Source organism: Blennius ocellaris, assembly GCF_963422515.1.
Source record: "Blennius ocellaris genome assembly, chromosome: 1".
Taxonomy (NCBI): domain Eukaryota; kingdom Metazoa; phylum Chordata; class Actinopteri; order Blenniiformes; family Blenniidae; genus Blennius; species Blennius ocellaris.
In genome coordinates, this window is record NC_137650.1 from 7,326,754 (window position 1) to 7,347,354 (window position 20,601).

At 44.9% G+C, this 20,601-nt stretch overlaps 1 protein-coding gene across 7 annotated transcripts in view; it reads right to left on the minus strand.

The window, feature by feature from the left end:
- The window catches only part of myo5aa (myosin VAa), a 51,283-nt gene that overhangs the window by 22,952 nt on the left and 7,730 nt on the right, over positions 1-20,601 (minus strand). For all 7 annotated transcript variants that reach the window (XM_080516968.1, XM_080516969.1, XM_080516964.1 and 4 more), the window contains exons 2-13: positions 13,911-14,021; positions 12,250-12,421; positions 11,506-11,650; positions 9,159-9,315; positions 7,780-7,923; positions 5,003-5,084; positions 2,797-2,904; positions 1,929-2,035; positions 1,579-1,844; positions 1,413-1,494; positions 1,180-1,320; positions 270-395 (exon numbers count right to left, since the gene is read on the minus strand). In XM_080516968.1, coding sequence (XP_080373094.1) covers positions 270-395; positions 1,180-1,320; positions 1,413-1,494; positions 1,579-1,844; positions 1,929-2,035; positions 2,797-2,904; positions 5,003-5,084; positions 7,780-7,923; positions 9,159-9,315; positions 11,506-11,650; positions 12,250-12,421; positions 13,911-14,021 — 1,641 coding nt within the window. The remainder of the gene's footprint in view (positions 1-269; positions 396-1,179; positions 1,321-1,412; positions 1,495-1,578; positions 1,845-1,928; positions 2,036-2,796; positions 2,905-5,002; positions 5,085-7,779; positions 7,924-9,158; positions 9,316-11,505; positions 11,651-12,249; positions 12,422-13,910; positions 14,022-20,601) is intronic.

A 20,601-nucleotide genomic window follows, 5' to 3' on the forward strand; every position in this document is an offset into this window, starting at 1 on the left:
TCAGTACTCGCTCGCAGCACTTCATCGCCAAAGTGGCTATTTAGGCGAACGCAATGAAAACTATGGAGGAAAAAAGAAAAAGAAAAAGTCATCCTTCCTCCAGTCGCCCTAAAAATATCTCACACTGCAGCAGCCACTGCTGCCTTTGGCCATAATCTACCAGCACATGCTGTTTCAGTCAGACAGGAGACTAAATCTACAGCCAGAATAAAAAGAACGATCTACTGGCTAAACTCACACGCTCCCAACGGGGCGACATTAAGTCCCACCTTATCAGCAAAGTGCTGGATGATGAAGGCGCGGTTGGACATGCGCGGCTTCTCAAACAGATTGCAGGTCTTCAGGTGGGTGTTGTACAGTTTCTGAGCCCAGGAGTCATCGGAGCCTTTCGGCATCTGGGGAGGGAAGGATTCACATAATGTGATTAAAACAAGCAGGAGAGCGATGACGATTTCCCACAAATTGGATGACTGTTTAAAACAGGGTTGTTGGACTGAGCGTGTTGAGGGAGTGTTCCCCTGCCAACATGTCAGCTATGCGGCTCGCCTTCAATGTCAACAGCTTATAAAATGACCTTGCAATGGTCGGGAGGCGCGGAGAGATAAGTTAGCATTGTTAAGAGATCTGACTAAGCTGTGGATTTTGGCTGGATGGTGGCGATAGCGGACCTCAGCACGTGGACAGACAGCCTGGTTGTGTTCAGTCTGGCCGCGGCTGCAAACGTCATTAGAACTCAGCCAGATAAAAAGCACCAATCCGCTCTGGAGCGAACGTGACCACATTGACCGAAGAGCCCAGCAGAGAGAACGGCCATCAAGTGTGTGTGTTATTGCTCTTCCTGGGAAGCAAATGAAATGAAAATAAAAACCAAGCAAGGAATGAATGAGTCAAATCTCCTTCGTGGAGCGACGTGGAGCGCGAGACGGAAGAGGCGTGCAGCTCCAGCGTTCAGACCAAACCCACAAGCTTCTGTTTCAGCTTACGAGCCCCATTTCTACTCAGGAGGAACATTTTGTTTTGTAGCCGTTATTAAGTTAAACATTTTTGCTTGTGCAAAACGACAGACTCCTGCCAATAAATAATAAAAAGTTATATCACTTTGCTCAATGACGACTTAGAAAAAAACCAGATGAAGCGTTTCAGTGTGACTTAACGGTGGATAATATAAATAAGCAGAACCTTGCACTCCTCATCCAGCAGGTCCAGGATGCCCATCTTGGCTTCGATGAGGTTGATGCAGGGCTGATTGTCGTAGAAGTCGATCAGCGTCCAGGGGATCTGCTCCCTCATGTACTCCTCCTGCTCCAGCTTGAACACGTGCTGTGCACACGTACGCAGACACACAGAGTCGGGCCTTGAGAGTTTTGCCCTTGAGCCCGAGAGCGGCGGCTGGTTCCTCCTCCGCTGCTCACCATGTTGAACTGCTGCTGGAGCTTCTCATTGGCGTAGTTGATACAGAACTGCTCGAAGCTGTTGATCTCAAACGTCTCAAACCTTAAGGAGAACAAAAGTAGAGTTTTTTTTTTTTTTCTTTTTAAATCCCACCTTGGATGACTGGAAGGCAATTGACACACGTACCCGTAGATGTCGAGGACTCCGATGAAGGAGTGCTGCTTGACATTGGTGACCAACGCTTTGTTGACGTGCTCCACGATCCAGTTGAAGAGTTTGGCGTAGATATGTTTGGACAGGGCATCGCGGGCGTTGGTTGCCTGGAGGCGGGGGAGGGTCTTGACGTACGTCTCATTGGCCGTCTTCAGCTTCCTGTGGCACAGCCACTGGGACATGTCCTGGTAGGTGACGCCCACCAGCTCGCAGAAAGCCGTCAGGTGACGATTGTTGGGCTGCGGCAGAGAGACACCATTGGAATCCAGGAAGACACAATGTCCCGTCCTTCTTCCAAACCACAGGCTGGACATGATGCTTACGGGAATGACGCTGCTGTCTGAATCTTTCTCTTTAATCTCCACGTTCCCCAGATGCAGAATGGCAGCCAGCACCTGAAACAACCCCTTCTGGTAGGACTCATTAATACCTGCCAAACACACACACACACACACACACACACACACACACACACACACACACACACACACACACACACACACACACACACACACACACACACATTTAAAATTGTCACTCACAACACTACACCAACTTGTCTTTAAAGTTGTGACAAGTGTAAATAGTAGTGTGCATGTGTAACCTCAACCTCTCTGTAGTCGCCTCTCGTAGATTTCAGAAATGTACCTTTGGACAATCATTTTCGTGGAAGAGCAGATTATTTAAAAAAAAAAAAAAAGCAAAAAAAAGCACATTTTCAGGTGGCAAATGTGATATGACACATACTTTTTGTGGTGTTTCAAAAGCTAAACTAGAGCTACACTCGGTAGAGCGCAGGCCTTCGCCGACGTCACATTTGTTCACAGACCCGAGTTAGCATCACTAGCATGTTAGCCGTTAGCTCGTATCAGTGCTACCTGGGTAGGTCAGGTATATCACCGAGTGAAACACTGATCGGGGAGCGTCTCCATGGCAACGGGCTCTGATCTCCTTCCAGCTCCTCCATGAGGTGCCTCTCTCATCATTTTCCCCCCGCAGTTTTTGGGGATTTATTTGGAAACAGTTCGCCGTTAACACGCCAACATCTAATCAATTGGTCCTTGTAAGATGAGAAATCATCCCTGACAATTTCATGCAATTCAGGGGAGCGTTTTTTTGCAAAAAGTTAGTAAAATACCTGCGTACAAATATGTACAAGTACAGATTTTGAGTGTACGTCTCATGCGTCACCTAGCAATGTGAAGGCACTGCGCGTGTTGCAAAGCTCCTTGGTGTCGTCCACGCCGTCGATCACGGGGCTGCGGCCCTGCCTGGTGTAGAGGAAGTCATTTGCACTGCCTGACAGGAGGGACAAACGTGGGGTTAGTCATCTTTACACCTCGAGTGCAGTTTCACTCAGTGATGAGCTGCACAGACATTAGTTGCACCTTATGTGGGGACGCATGTTGAGAAAGACTGATCCTTCTGAGTTGATGCATCATTATGGTCAAAATAAGTTCAAAATCATACATAAAAAAAAACCTTTTAATGTCAGACATCAGAGACAAAACAAGACTGCAGGGCTGTGCAGAGCAGTACCCAGTCACGTCTGTTGACAGATGATGAAGTAGGACTTGAGTCAGTCAGATTTCTATACTGAAGCTTGAATATATATTGAATTTCTCAGTATAGACACGAGAAAGAATTCCAGGGACTGATATGGTTCGAGTGAATTAACTTGGAAAAAGCCGTCACATGTCTGTTCACTAACCAGAGACAGGATCTCAAGGGGAGTTCTGTGTGTGGACGATCGTCTCCAACTACTTTCCCTCGACTGGTTTCTTTAGAGACACTTAACACTGAAATAGGGCAAGGCCCGTTGCCTAGCAACACGAGTCACTGGCACGACGGTGACAACCACTCCATTAACAGAGCCAGGAAGTCAGCAGGAGAGAGAGAGAGAGAGAGAGAGAGAGAGAGAGAGAGAGAGAGAGAGAGAGAGAGAGAGAGAGACAGAGAGACAGAGAGACAGAGAGAGAGAGAGAGAGAGAGAGAGAGAGAGAGAGAGAGCAGGTGCAGGTCCACAGTGGGAGCTCTCTCCTCTGCATGTCGACCAGTTTGACCACAGTCAGCGAGTCGCAGAACAAACATGGTCTCATTTCTCTGAACTGATATAAAATCTGATAATTACCCGAGACGTTCACACCTCATCGCTGCAGCAGCTATTTCTTTGTACGATATATTAGTTCCTTCTTGGGGACAAAGTAGGATTTTGTGGTATGTTACGTACATGTCTGACTATAAAACAAAATGACCGTGGTATCATTTATTTGTATGGCGTTGTTTGCAAAGGTTCCTGGGACAGCGGGTGAGCGAATGGAATATCTGTGGCTGTTTTTGATGTCAAATGCCAATATCGGAAAAACACAAGGTGAAGTTGATCTAATAAAAAGGATGAGAGTGCGTGACAGAGAATACCAGAGGTCTCAAAGTATAACATACTCTTAACCACTTAAGATATTTAATTGATAGGTTTAATGTATTTGTTTGTAAAGTTTATTGTATTTATTTCTTTGAAAAGCATGGCGAGTTTTAAAGGTGCTCCATAAATACATTTGGAGAGTCTAGAACCCATTGAGATCATGATTCTTCGTAATATTAAAACGCGGCAGAGTAAATGCATGAAACGTGAAACATGGCTTTTGTGTGGTGGCGTTGACCTTTGACCCTCAAAACCAAAGCTCTCCCAAAGTGAGTTGATGTCAGAACTAATTTGGAGACGTTGAGCGACACGGGGTTGATAAGAGTGGGATGCAGGACTTTAAAAAAAACCATGAAATGATGCATCGAGCATGATGTTGTTGGAATGAGGTACAAAAATAGTGAGTCTAAATCGAGACTCGGGCTTTAGTTATTTTCTTATTCAAGCTGACTCAGGTATCACATTTAATCTAACAGGCTTTTTTTTCCCTCAGTCTCGGGTGATAAGCTGGAACATGACTCACACACCACATCTGGGTGCTGCTGATATAAATTGCCTCTGGTGCTCTTTTATAAAGCCCAGAGAGGCGATGATAACTTCACTAACGTTTAAATCCATTTACCCCCCCCCCACTTAGCACTGCTTTTAACCTGCTATCATATCAGTACGTGTGTTTTTTAATATGTTTCATTATTGCACCTTCACTGTCTTTATAAACCAACACAACGTATTATTACTTAATAAAGACGACCATACATTTGCACCTGGAATGCAGAAGAATATTGTTCAGGATGAATTGAAAGAAAAAAGCAAGAAAGCGTTTAGCATGTCTCCAGCAGCTTTTGACAGTCAGCCACTGCTAATGGTCAGCGGCGGAACAACACTTTGTGTGACCGAGTTCTGCACCGCAGGCAAATACGACGACGACTCTTCCTTTGTGTGTGGAGATGCAGGCAACAGATACACGCGACATACTCAGCTTCAGCATCTTGTACTCGGGGAGATGGGCTGACGCACAGAGCTGATAGAAGATATGGTAATTCCTCTCCTCGTCCGCCTGCAGGAGAACAGGAAGAGTTCATTACAAGTCACCGAGCACACGACACTTGATTCCCCCATCGCTGATCGCCTCACATGTACTGCTCCCAGTGAGAAATCAGCCGGTTGTTTCTTTACAATTACGTTGCATCTGCTTTGCAATTATACATCTGCCAGTGCTGATGAGTGGCAGCTGGCAACTTGGCGCGTTGCTCAAGGGCTTTAGAACATATTGTGACGGAGTCGAAGGGAATGTTTGAATGCGTGTTCAGCTCATGTTTACCGCAACATGCAGGGAAAATCAAACGCCATATGTGAGCCACTTGTATCCCACTCATTATCTGGTCCCTGATCAGATTGAGCTGGGAACTATTTGAAGCAAGAGAAGCTCCACAACCGGAGTCCACGAGGTAACTCTGCTGGCTGAGGCCCATCATGACGGTGCAGACGGGCTCGCTCCACCGGATACGCACAAACACAAACACAGTTCAGAGGCAGAAGCGTGTGAAAAACCGTGAGGGGAAAGTTCTTCTGCCAACATCCTCATTCTTCCGTGTTGTTCTTTCCTGTCAGCGCAGTGCGAGGGTTGAATACCTGAGCCCAGGTCAGCAGCAGACATCCTCGTTCTTACACTATCTGCTGCATCACTGGCTCCACCAGTCAGCCAGTGGGCTCGCCAGGTAACAGCTTCAGCTGCTAGCGTCTCAACTTAACGTGGCTGTGCTGCATATGAAGGCGCGTTGGTGGTGTGAAATATGGAAAATACTATTAAAACTGACAAAATAATATAAAACCCAACGACTAATTCAAGTGATAATAAAAAAAAAATCAATCAACATGTATTTAATAAGCCCTTTACAACACTCAAGGTGACCAGAGTGCTTTCCAGTAAAATGAGAGTAAAAACAAACAATAAATCAACACTAGAGTCAAATAAATTAAATAATTAATATAAAATTAAATTAAATTAAAGAATAAAATTAAATAAAATGTAATAAATGAATAAACTAAAATAAACTAAAAAAAAAACCAAAAAACCCCCAAAACAAAACAAAGTCAAATCAAATCAAATCAAATCAAATCAAATCAAATAAAATACAAATAAAATATTGTCAAATGACTTGGTATTAAACCAGGCAAAATAAGGTGAGGGGTGAGGACATTTACTGTAAAAAACTGTCGCCTACTGAGCCTTTCTTATCTTTCTTCATTTTCACAATGTCTTTGCTTCACTCTTGATTCACAAAATACATAAAGACCAAAATAAAATACAGTCGCTTCGAATTTCAGCACTTTTCATGAGGACTGAAGTATTTTTTAATGACTGTATAGAATAGTATTAAAGTTGAGAAAATTGCAAAACAGACTTTATAGAGTATGTAAACTAGTATTATTCATTAATTAGAGCATATTTTACAGAAGTGAGACCAAACCCATGAAATGTAATTGATCAGATAAACAATGAATATATTTCAGTGACAAAAATGCTGCCGTCATTCTCACAATGTTTTAACATATGAAATATGTACAGTCTTGTGTAGAGGCTTTAGTGCTCGAGAGAGAAAAGAAAGAAAGAAGCATGCCATGGCTCCACTGCCAACAGAACCGTTAAAAAAAGGAGTTTACTGTTTCACGTGTCTTTGTGAAAAAGAGAATTACTGCCGCATGCTTCATGTGCACCAGGAGACACTAACAGGAGCCTCGCCTCTCATTTGCTGCTTTTGCTTTTTATGCCTTCAGTAGATGACGTCAGAGAGCAAAATGCAAAACAAAACATTCACTTTCCTGGGACCTGTGATACGTTTTCCAGTAACCGTACGTTTTTCTGTATTTAACAAGGCAAATGCTGCAGCAACTGGGGAGGAGATTTCACTGTGAATTGTGTTGCATCCTTCAAGTAGTTAATCAAACCAAATAAAGCACAAAAACCCCCCAAGAATTCTTATGCCACTGGATAAATCACTATGGAGCAAGATGAGAAGATGTGACAAACACAGAAAAGCACTAAGTGATACTAACTCAACCATCATAAAGTAAGTAATTAAGTTAACTTTATTTATAGGGCGCTTTTCGCAGACAGTGGTCACAAAGTGCTTCACAAAAGGAACTAAAATATCAAAGTTTAAAAAGCATAAAATGCATAAGATGTCGCTCGACAGGCTCAGTTGGTCTAAAATGTTTGGTAGTGCCCAGGGTACATAAAAGTTGTATGTGGTCAAATAGGGAGGTGTAAAAAAAAAAAGCTTAGAGTACAGCTGCACTTGCATAAACTACTTGATAATGTCAAAAGCTGAGCTTATTGAGTCCTGGTTAGTATCAATAAGCTCATAAAATCAGGTTATTCTGCAGCCACAAGCCCCATTGGTCAAGTTTGAAACACTTGTTGTGAAAATCATGAACTGTGTTGCAGTTTATTACCCGTACAGTTCATTTCATCTTATCGCTTTAAGCATCTGTGTATATTTCTATGTCTTCATTTTCTTTGGCAGTGGTAACCATCAGTCAAACTAAAAACAAATAGTCAATTAGAGTATTTAGTTCAAAACTAATGGATGTTCTAAGCCTGTAAGTCGCACACTAATGGAGACTACAGTTATTATGGCGTCTCACAAAGACACCTTTGTGCGAAACAAGAGCAGCGAGTAAATTAATTCACTTCACACCCCAGATGTGCGTTCACCCATGTAAACCTGCAGGCACAGTTGTGCACTCACTTGGAAAACCACACGTGATTTCTCCAGCAGATACGTTCTCATGTTGGCACCGATGATGCGGTAGCGGGTGTCAAAGCCGATCTCGATGTATTTGCCAAAACGGCTGCTGTTGTCGTTCCTGGTGGTCTTTGCATTTCCGATGGCCTGTGAAGTCAGAGAGGAATTTTAATACACACAACGCGTCGCTGGGATAGTAAAAGCTGACACTTTCTATTTACTCCCCCCAAAAAATAAAATAAAAGCTTAAAGTTGGTAACTGCATGTTGAAGGTACTTTGAGGAGAAAACGCAGAAATCAGTTTGGACAAGGTGAAACAAAGACATTTAAAACTCATCTGCTCTCTGCAAATCAGCAGCAAACAAGAGACTGATGCTGGTGTCAAATGACATGTTTCGTGGCAGGGAGAGACACCGCTGTTGAAAAGCGCCTGCTGGTTTTGTTGTTAAAATAAATGAATAAATAAGAAAATAATGAAGACGAAATCCTTGTAATTTAACAAAAAACATTCTATTGTAGAGGAAGTTTTAAAAAAAGAAAAAGATATTTCCTGTAAATTAATGTGCACAATCTTGTCCGTTCTCCAAACTAGAAGGCTAAATTCATTCTGAAACTGTGGCGTCAGAACCGTACATCCTGCAGGTGTCAACCTGAAGAAAACTTTATTGACAGGTCAGTTTTAAAACATCCCTGTCAGTCCGCACTGGAGAATGTCCTTCACTTGTTATTGAGCATTTTCTGCTGAGTTGCTAAACATCAGCGAGTGAACCGACAGCGGTCAGCACTCAGCTCAATATTCAGGATTGATCAATGATCCCTCGAGGAAACAAGTAGACGGGTGTGGCGGCATAAAAATACACACACTATAGCCATACATGCAACATGAACTGAATTAAAGGTGATTCGTTTCACATTCAAGCCCAGAAATACAGTCTTTCACTGCAGACAAACACAGTTTGAGCAGAAACTAGACTAACAGTCCTCGCCAGCTTCATCTGCACGTGTCCCAACACCAAAACACCACCTGTCATTCACAGGAACGCACACAAACACACTGATTTGTCAACTGACACAGGCGGATGCCACCTTCTACTTTGCATCTGCATTTGGAGGAAGAAGTGACGTCAGTGCTCCGGTTTAAAAAAAAACCAAAAACAATAAGAGCCATACATTCATCCTGTGGTCTCGTCTCTGATTGGCTGAAGAAAGATTAATGTTCGGCTGGTAGCGAATGACAACTACAGTAAGTGATAAGTTGCATTTTAAAAAAACAACAACAACTGCAGAAATGAGGTGAAAAAGCCAAACATCTGCACAAATGGATGTATTTTGTGGTGACGGCAGGGACTTGTGTAAACCCTGGGTGTTCCTCTGCTGCTCACCTCCATGATGGGGTTGGAGGCCAACACTTTCTCCTCCACGTTGGCCTCGCTGGTGGAGCCGCTGACCGTGGCAAAGTACCTCATGGCGTATTTGGCCGACACCGTCTTCCCTGCTCCGGACTCCCCGCTCACGATGATCGACTGGTTCCTCTCGTCCCTGGAACGTTCAGGAAGGACAAAAACAAGTCCAGGGGAACGTCAGAAAGGGGATTTACTCCGTCTCAGATGCGTCTCATGAAGGTGCAGGTGTTTGTCACGGCGTAAAAACAAACCAGGTCCACCACTGGGTGTGTGTGTGTGTGTGTGTGTGTGTGTGTGTGTGTATTTAGAGAGCGAGAGAAGAAGAAGATATATATATAAGAAGAGCAAAGACAAGGAGCGCAATTGAGAACGTAAATCTGACAGTGCGAAAGGAGACGTAAAGCTTCTGTCGCAGGTGACCCGTGACTACGACGAAGAAGAGCAAGGTTCTGATAGTGAAAAGGGAGAAGAGGAGGAGGAGGATGCGAGGAAGAGTGACTCCGACTCCGTCTCATCCCCCAAAGGCCACGAGGAGGTCGAGCGCTCCGAGGGCCACGTCCCAAAAAAGTCCAAACTGAACGGAGACGACCACCATCGGGAAGACGTGGAGACGAGCGACTGAGTCGGCTGGCCACGTTTTCCCACCGTCCTGTTTTTATTTTGAAAAGGCCACGACGTGTCTGTGCCTGATCACTCGGTTTAACAGGTTTTTAAATTTTTTAAATTTATTTATATTTTGTCAACTGTTGAGATGTTGGGGGTTAGAAGAAAAACGCAGTCGGATCATTTTTGTAAAGACAAAACAAACTACGTCATAAATAACAAACGTGGCTTTTAAATGGTTGTTGCTGTACTTTTGTAGAATCTTAATGGTTTGGTTTTATATATATATATACATATATATGTGTGTGTGTGTGTGTGTGTGTGTGTGGTTCACGTCGCTCCACATCCAGGGAAATGTCATGGAGTCGTGCAGAGAGAGGCTGCAGCTGCAGCGGGGACCCCGACCAGCTCCAGTACGCATCAAAATCGATCGACACGCTCAGTTGCAATCGTCACGAATCCACCTACTCTTCGTGGAAGATTTTTTTTGGGGGGGGGGGGGGGCAGTCAAAAACATTCTCCACGAATATAAAGAAAGTCACGGACTGACACGCCCATTTAAGAACCCTATTCAAGTGCAGCGCGACACATTGTGATTGTTACAAATGTGGCATGGCATCGCCCCGACGTGTAAACCCTACATGACGCCAGGATGTAAGGCGACGAGTGACTTGTTCGAGCTGTGATGACGTACAGGGAAATGATGGGTGTGACACAGATGGTCGCTGTGCACCTTGGGCAGATGGAAAGTGTCACATGCCATCATCAACAAACAATCTCGCTGCCTGCAGGCAGAACAGGTGTTGCTACACCTTCTCACCCCCTCAGTATCTCCTCCTCTCCTCCTCAGGAAATAAATAAACCAAGCTTACAGGAAAACAAGCAGATGAGGATCCACTCCCTGCTGCATGGGTTTTGGTCCAGGTTTGATATTTGTTGCCACTTTCTGCTGCATTGCATTAGTTGTTAAAAGCTCCGTCGGTCACACTGCGGACCTCCGGCTGTTTGTGTTGGACCAACCGTGACAACCCGGGGCTCAGAGGACAAGCGGCTCACAGAATGTGAGGAACATTGTTCCCGGTCAGTGTCCGTCACAAGTCGAGCGCGGAGGACCGACTGTGAAGTGGCGACTGGGTCGCGGCTCCACGCCGGTGGTCCTCTGGTGACCCCGCCTCGCAACGCCAAGGATTTAAAGGATTTTCTGCGGACATTTTAAGATGCCACAGTCCACCTCCGCAGGTCTGGTCCATGTCTTGATGTGTCCAGATGTTCTGGAAGCAAATGGAAACTGTAGAATATGTTGTTCAGAATCATAGAACAGCCTCTTCTGCTGCTGCTTTCTTTCACAGGGGTCTCCTCAGTCCAACTTCCACCACAGACTTTTCTCTTTTACATGCGATGCCCTGCCTATATAGAACTGTTCGTACACTGGTCTAGCTGCACGAACGACATCAATTCCTCGATGCGACACTGAAAAGATCTACTGCTTGGAGTCGGTGTGCATCTCAGTGAGCAAGATTAAAAGAGTGAGTGAGGAAAAGATAGGGTGAGACCACCGTGACGCTATTTGTGGCTCCGCTTTGACCTACAAACTGTGGGGAGGGAGAGAGAGAGAGAGAGAGAGCGAGAGAGAGAGAGAGAGAGAGGGAGGGAGGGCCGAGCGAAGCACAGACTTGAACCGAGGCTGCTCAGGTGACACGCAAACTTCTCCACACGGACGAACCTGGCCATCTGTTTATACGCCTCCTCTGCCACGGCGAAGATGTGCGGGTCCATGTCTCCCATGTTCTGGCCGCTGTAGGCGCTGATGATGTCCGTGCCGTAGATCGGCAGCGTCTCATATGGGTTGATGGCCACGAGGACGATTCCTGCGACGCAGAGGGTGAAGACGAGCATGAGCAGCCGGACCACAGGAAGCGGTCTCACAGCCTCGTGGACCACACATTCTTAAGTTTCAAATGATCTTTTAAATCCACTGAAAAAACACCAGAAGCTTAAAACTTTTGCGATAAAAGAAAGTTTCTCCTTTTTTTTGGTGCTCGGTAAAGTCACTATAAATGACTAAATGAGAATTTATGCTAAGAAGAGAAAGAAGAGGAGGAAATGCTCTGCACACTATTAAAACCCTTTTATTGAAATACATTTTAGTAATGAAATGCACGTTTCAGAGAAAAAACGTCTACGATCTCTGATATTTAAACAACTGAAGCTACTGAATGTGACACGAATAAATATTTATACTAAATCTTAACCATGTGATTTATATGCTACTGTAAGATGACGTAAATATTTGCCGTGGTTAATGAATCAGTTTCTATTTTCCACCGACGCACTATGAATGGATGCAAATCCCACAGAATCAGCTCTTTCTCATATTTCATCAAATATTCGACATGTATCATAATCTCAACCACACAAAGTGTTCACTGGAGGTGAGCTGGCGTCAGAAGCTGCGTGCGGCGCTCACCGCAGTACGTGTAGATGAGCTTGGAGTCCATGAAGCGGACTTTGAGGTTGTGCAGCACGGCCGGCTCGTGGAGGTAGCTGAGCGCCGTGAGGTCATTCTCGCCCACCAGGATGTCGGGGTTCCGCAGATACGGCAGGTTCTTTGTCTTGGGGTCCAATTTGTGCTCGATGCTCTGGGGAGGACAAAGAGTCACGCAGTTATTCGCCACAATGCTAATTTTTTTATCCACAAATGTGGCCGATTAGCGTGAAGTCGTTTGTGACCACGGCCACGTTATTTGGTTTTGGAGCTGCAGAGGAAATTTGTCAAATAACATGGTCACAAATATTCTTTTTTTTTTTTTTTATCTGAAAAACAAGCCTGAAAATTCCTTTCAAACTGAAATGGTATTTCTTATCGTGTATGATATAGCTGCATATTTAACTGCAAGTCCATATTTGAAAATTTTATTTATTTACGACTCATATATGTCAGTTTTCTGATTTATTCAGTTATGAAATGTATAAAAACATAAAGACAAACATGTACATCCTCTATGACTTTAAAATTTACAAGTGGTTTCCTTTGTAGTCCAGTTCAAGAAATATATACATCAAGTTCTACACGTGAATCAACAGGCTGCATACAAATATATATTTTTAAAAAACGGACACAGAAGCAGCTCAGCTCCTGCAGATTTAAAATGCCGAATGACACTGAAACAATAACGTGCACACTCAATTGAACCACAAACTACTGGATTGTATGTCACACTAAACACCTTTGACTCCAGCCTCGTACCAATTCTGTCCTTAAGAGTGGCAGTTATACTACATTCTGTCTCCAAAATGATGAGGTCGACATGAGCTGCTTTTGTTTTGGAACATGATTAAAATGAAGCTGAACGATGAACTCATTATAAAAAAATAAAAAAATGGGGTTTTAATCTCCTTTCCCATCCAGCCTGAGGCCAGCTAACAGTGGAGATATTATCCTGCACTACTCGAACATTATTTCATGCTCGGTTTTGAGAAACGTCATGAGACGAGTCTCTGATTCTCTCCGGCTCCGACGCCGAAGGGAGAGTCTGTTCAGAGCCGGAGGTTTTAAATCTGGTTTTTCAGTGTTTCACTGTTCGTGCAGCAGCTCGGACGTGGATGCTTCTAGATTCTTCTTATCTGGATTGTATGGGAAACGTGTCTCAGTATGTGTGTGTGTGTGTGTGTATTTACCAATAAAATAACCTTGAGTTCATAATTATCATTTGTTTTAATCTCCAGTTGTCCTGCATTAACTCAAATAATCAGTTGCTGGAGACATTAAGCAGAAAGCCTGGAGCAAAAACAAAACCTCTTTGAAGGCTCGCATCTGCATACGATCACATGAATCTTAAATCAAACGGTGCAATACGGCAAATGGCTCGGCTGCGAGCATGCATCCATTTGCAGGAGTGCCTGTTGATGAATACGAGACGTACGAGCTGCAGCCTCCAGAGGACTAAACTGTGATCCATGTGAGATGCTCATTGGACAAGCCCTGACGAGATGAAACGGGGGCGACAGACAGACGAGGAGGAGGAGGAGGAGGAGGAGGAGGAGGAGGAGGAGGAGGAGGAGGAGGAGGAGAAAGCGGTGAGAAAGACAGGCCCCGGCTGCTCCCCGTTCCCCCGTCACCATCCTCACCTTTCCATCTTCCAGCATCAGCTGCAGGGAGGCGTCGCCGCCTTTGTAGTCCTTCGTCAGCTCGGCGGACTTCCACACCTCGTCTGCATCGGGGATCCACACCCGAGCACACTGGGGGGCAGACGGAGAGAACCCAGGTTAGACTCAGTCAAGGGACCACAGACGGGGCATTTTGAGGGTTTTCCCCAGATAATTCGTATAACTTTATACACATTTTACTCATTTCTAATATCAGTCAAGATGTTCTATCAGTCTGTCGTTGCAAGCACCATCTTTTTTGCTGCGGTGTCCTGGGGTGCGGGCATCAAGGCAAAGGACGCCAACAGACTGAACAAACTGATCAGGAAGGCAGAGTCTGTTGTTGGCTCCAAGCTTGTCACCCTGGAGGAGGTGGTGGAGGACAGGATGCTGGCAAAACTGCTAGCAATCATGGACAATCCCTCCCCCCCCCTCCACAAAACACTGGACAAGCTGAAGAGCAGCTTCAGCAAGAGACTGATTCAACCCCGCTGCTCGAAGGAACGCTACAGGAAGTCGTTCCTCCCCACGGCAATAAGACTTTTAACACGTCTACCTCCGTCAGAGCCTCATTATAGTTACTCACGCTCATTTCTTAAGTTATGTCCTACCCAGATATTTTTATATTTGTATATTTTTATTCCCTACTTTTTATATTCTATTCCATTGTATTTTATAAACCAGAATGCTGCAACAAAACAATTTCCCTTCAGGGATTAATAAAGTCATCTATCTATCTATCTAAGTCTATTCTGTGGTGGAACGACGCCACAACTACGTAACATTTCACAGAAATGCTTGAGCTTTGAAGGAAGAGACACTTGTGACTGAAACCTCAAAACAGTAAGCATCTATTGAAACAGGCGTTTTATTAAAAGAAATCACATTATTTATAACGAGAATCATTGCTACGCTGTCTGCACAATAACAATATTTTCTTTTTCTCAACTCATTCCTTGGTAGAGACAAGAATCACACAGGAAGTTGACGGGAGAGTTTTAATAAAAGCTTCCTTTCTGCCAACAATTAAAGGACCCGTCCACACTGAAAACACTGGCGTCTATGTCTCACGGTCATGAGCTCACGGAGCTGTGGGAACAAACTATTAAACAGATAGTAGCTCATGACCCGTAAAGAACCCGGTTGTGGACGCTGCATGCTCATAACTCCCCGTCTGGAGAAGACGCAGTGAGAGAAACACAGACTTCCACTAAAGCGTTTCTGGCCTTACAGACTTGTGACTGGAGGCAATCAGCTGATCACAGACATGTGGACAAAACAGAGATGAACACTGCCGGTCACATGTCTCAAGAATTCAGCTCACAGACGTGAGAGTGGGCCTGAGCTCTCGCTCACACTCCACCAAAGTTCACTGGATGACCGGGTGGTGATCGGAGGATGAAGACAAACTGGAGATCAACTGAAGGCTAAAAGGCATCGATGTGCAAGCAGCTTTTGTTTTCTTCTTCTTCCAAACACATTTTTATAAGAAACGAGGTTAGGACCTTCAAAAGGTAAGTCAGGCCGCCAGCAGTGAACACAAACATGTGAATGACACTCTGTGGTGGAGGACCAGAGCGGCCCAGCACATGACGGCGACGGCTTCACCGCACCAACAATTTCACAGCTTCCTTTTGCCTTCGTTGCAGAAACCGCTGACCATCACGTCACTGAGGCCTCATTGTGGGAGCACATGGCCACATGGCGTCCGCTGGTAGGGCGAGCGTCTCCCAGTCGCAAGGTTGCAGGTTCCATTCCCTTACAAGTGTCCTCGTGCAAGACGCTGAACCCCAAGTGCCACGAGTCGCTGCAGCAGAACCATGTGAAGCACTGTGGTGATGCTCAAGCAGGTAAAAGGCGCAACGTGAGTGAATTTTACCTTTTTCTCTCATTGGCCATTTCTCTACCTTGCATGGTGGCATGAACAAACACTGTATTTCACCTTTTTACTTCCAGTTCTCGTTCACCGATAAAGTCCCCGCTCCCACCGAGGCCCTGAATTGTCATAAAACACGTCCACCGATTTCTCTTCTATATACAACTTTATCCCTCTCGGGGTCAGGGGTCTGGACTGGCCACCAGCCAATCACAGGGAAGACAGTCCCATTCACACATACTGACATTTTTGCGTCAATAATTAACATAAGTTATTGAACTGTGGGAAGACACAAGCACCCAAAGACCCTCGGGCCCAATCGCCACCTTTTAGGGTACAGTACTTCCTGTTTCCACCTCTATAGGAGCACCAGACAATGTGATGGATATTGTTTACCGTGGTGTAATGTCTTCCCACAGTAAACAACGGTGAGACATGATTGGTCAATATCGGAGGAAATAAAATGAACACAAAGTGATAAAAAAATGTGAAACCTGACAATCAATATTTTTGGGTGGAGTTTTGAGCTGAGAGTCAAAGTAGCTGCGTCTCTGCGCCTCAAACCGGCTTTACCGTATATAGATATGGAAGATTTTTAATAATATATGAGCTGTTCATCGGGACACATTCGATGAAAAATGTATGAAATGAGCTGAACCAAAGACACAGTGTTCTCACACTGTACGGTCAAAACATTACAGATATGGACGTATCTGTAAAGAAAATCACAGTCAAAAGACAAACAAAATCAGCAGGTATTAGTTGATTTAAATCAGTTTATGTTAGAATAAAATCTGACATAGAGAACATACGCGAGCCTGCAATCAGAGCCGTTCCAACCAATGCTAACACTAGTATCCTATATCCACATGCTGAAACCTTCAAACAAGAAATGGGCACTGGAGCACAATAAATGTACATTACAAACCAGTTTGAGCTCATTTTAAGGTATTTGTGCAGAAGAAGGCACATTTCTGTGAATATATATTAAAAAAAACATTACAATGACTCAATGGGAGTGAAAATACAAAAAAAGTTGTATATTTTTTAATAAATATTTTTTCACCTACACATATAATCATGTTGTATTGAATATATTGTGAAAATCAAAACCTGATCACAAAAACACACTAGCAGAGCATCTTAACTTTAGATTTCAGAAACCATATTAATGTCGAGATGTCGATTTTAAAACGAACTGAACTGACATTAAAAGTCATGGTAAGATCAAATAAACTGACGTATCTGATGAGATGTGGCTAGTTTTTAATCAACTCGACGTTAGTCTGACGATTGCTTTTGTGAGTTGGAGTTTCCATTTGCGTGAATGTTTTTATTTATTTATTCACATATACATGTTGTGTACAATATATTACAAATGAAAATTAAAAACAAATTGCTCTAAAAAAGAAAATCTATTGAATGCAATATCAGAAAATGTACCAAGAGGTGAGTGGGTTTTAAAATATTTGGAAAAAATGTGTTACAATAAGAGAAACTTTAGTCAAATGTTAACAAAAGAAAAATCTATGATATTACAAGCTTTTTGCACAGAACAACAAATAAATGAAGTATTCTGCATACAGAATAGATGAAGGGACGTCATTATTTCTGTGACCATCAATAAGAAAACAAATATAATTGCATGGAGAATTACTTAAAACTGAGAAGGGGAACAAGAAGTAGCAAAATTCCACAATACATTATTTTATAATACTTTGGGTGTCGTGTTTGTTGTCATTGTTTCATCATTATTCTAAACATGGGTGTGAGGCGCAATAAGGACGAGCTGCAGCAATACTGCATTGTTACTAAAGGCTTTAATAAACTGAATATGTCACGCGGAGCCAAATGTGGAGGTTCAGTAAGAAATGCAGTTGCAACAACACGGTCTGATTTTCACTGGTCACTGCATCTTTTTGGTCTCTGCAGGACACCGTCCCAGCAACCAGCTTCCTAGCAACAGAGAGGGTGGGGAGCGGGGAGGCGGAGGAGGAGAAAGGAGGCTAAAAATAGCTGGAGTTTAGAGCAGCATCACACCTCACCGAGGCGTCACTGAGCCCAATTCCTGATCCTCAGCCTCAAACACACACACACACACAGCACGTGCACCATTATTCACAATGAGCTAACACTAACGCATGCTGCCAATTTGCACATTTCCTCTGCACACATGCACATCAGGTAGAAGACAAAGAGACGGCGCCACAGTGGAGCTGCAGGGGCCATGAATCGTATTCATAGACCGACAGATTCCCCCGAGATCTCAAACCAGAGGAGAGATGAAGGTCGGAGCTCCACGTGCGACGAGTCGGGGGCTGCAGTGAACCCGTCTGCTCTCAGGAGAGGACGGGGTGGAGCGACGGACGGACGGCCGGCAGGCTGGTGCGAGAGGCAGGCGGAGAGGAAGAGGGGCATCTGAGGATGAGCAGCGCCGTCAGCGGCACCGGGGAACCTTGGGCCAGCGGCGTGAGCAGTCCCAGCCACGCCAAGAGGCACGGTGCCAACGTGGCCCAGCTGAAAACAATACCTTTGTACGAACCTGCGTGAAAACAATTCTACTGTCGCCTGCAAACGTGACGGCAACTTCAGCGTGCAACTCTCCGCCTCTTCTGTCATTTCGAACAAGTAGAAATTCAGTAAAGTGACTTCTGATCTGAAGAGTTCAGACACTCACAACAAGACACAAAACTGCTTTTTGTTTCTAACTGGAAAAGAAAGAACCATTCTTAAAACCCCATCCAGCTGCAGAAACACTCCATTTCCCATGATGCAATCTGCTGCAGACCAACAACCCATCGGGTGTGTGTAACGTCTGCATCCCATCCCAACGTCCTGCCCTTCACGGCATCGCTCGGACTTCATTTAGGCCAAACTCCTCCTGAGCCACAGAGGACGTACATCCACTTCCAGATGATTCCTCGCAGGGCAAATGAACAGAGTGTGTAGAACGGATGCGACACGATGAGCTGGAGAACACATCGCTTTAATCGATCTGGTTGGACGATGGCGTGGATTCTGCGACTCGAGCACACTGGCAGCATTGTGCCGCTGCGTTCAGAGTTCAGACATCTCAAAGCAGCACTTCATCTCAACGCGGTCAGGACGGTGGATTTCCCCCAACGAGAGCAACAGACAGACATTATCTACCTCAGACGGGGTCAGTAACAGTTGGTGCGGTCCACAGTTACAGTACAGGAGAGAGAAGGTTCGAAGCCGATGCTAATCCTGGTTTAAATGAGACAACAGAGCAGGTCCTGATTAGGCTAACTCCAGGGTTTAACAGCAGATAATCCTATTCCAGTCAACGACACCGCGATTTCATTATGGGCCCCATATGGCTGCATGTACCCGCGACCTGCTCCTGCTGCTCAGAAACCCTCTGCCTGGGATCTGATCCCCGTCCACAACCACCGGGAGGAGCACAGACGCTGACCAAGAAGACCCAACTGAAAGCAAAGAGTGGATATGATGGGTTCAAGCACAACTAAACCTCTTACCGTCAAAACCAGCGCAAACAAGATTAAATACAAATCTCAACTTTCTGAAGATGAATAAAGCTGATTTAGAGTGTTTTCTGCCCCGGACCTCTGCTGTAGTGCCTCGTTTTTGACCAACAGTGTGCTGAAATCAGGACATCAGGGTGTGTGTGTGTGTTGGGAACGGCGTGAACATAAGTCTGAGTGTGTTGAGGTGTACGTCTGTGGCCACGAGTCCGTGAGAAGTGTGTACTGTTTCTGCTGAGAGTCAACAGCAGATTAGAGAGACTTCACCCGGCTAATGCCGAGCTCTGAGCTTTCGCCGTGGCCTGGAAAGTGGAAGCGACTCCTCTGAACCTTCGCTGGCTTTTCCCTCCCTGATCACTTCCCTCTTAACACAAGGAGAACTGACATAAACCCTGATCAGATTTGCAGGGAAATCTTTTTCCCCATCTGAAATTTTTTTGAGACGTATTTTAGGGGCGTCCGTCGGGGCTTTGCATTTATCCCCAAAAGTGATTAAAAGAAGTATAATCTGACCCATAATCCCAAAACAAACTTCAGGGAACAACAAGCAGGCGACTTCTTCACTGTACTGAGCAGAATCCCTTCATATTACCGGATTTCATTCCTCACATTCAGAGGAATTTGAACGAGTGAACTGGACCCTAGAAAGCAGAGCGGAGCGTAAAGAGATAAACCCATTTTGCACCACAGTCCTGCAGCGGCGGGCAGCAGGAGCGGTGGCATGCGAGCCGTGTTTTTGGCCCACATGTTCAAAGGTGCAGCCGTCAGAGGAGTCCCAGACTGCAGGAGCCCCCGTCACATGATGCCCCTCATGTGAGGATCTGCTGTTTTTCTGCTCAGCTGGGCAGACGCAGCATGACGCAGAGGTTGGGAGACCTCAAGCAGCACCGATGGAGAGAGTTCGGTGGGGTGGGGAGTCTCAACACACCCAGGAGGGAACTGCTGCTGTGCCAGAGGTCTGATGACAGCCAAATATCAGAGTCTCTAAGTCTTACTAAGACGCTGTGATGCTGCCCACATCGTAATCTCATTACTTTGTCCTGTGCTCAATCTGAGTATTGTAAAAGAACGTCAGTGCTCTCCTGGATGAGCGATCTGTGCTGGGAGCGACTGACGGTCCCACACCGTGTGACCATCGCCGACAGACAACCAATCCTTTTCTTGCTAAAACAAAACACACTGTTAAAAAGCCAAGTTGTAAAAATGCTTTTCCATGAAAATGCCACTGGGATCTGAAAGGACAAACTGCTTTCCACCGCGTTCGGACTAGAAGCCGCCCCGTGGACGTAAA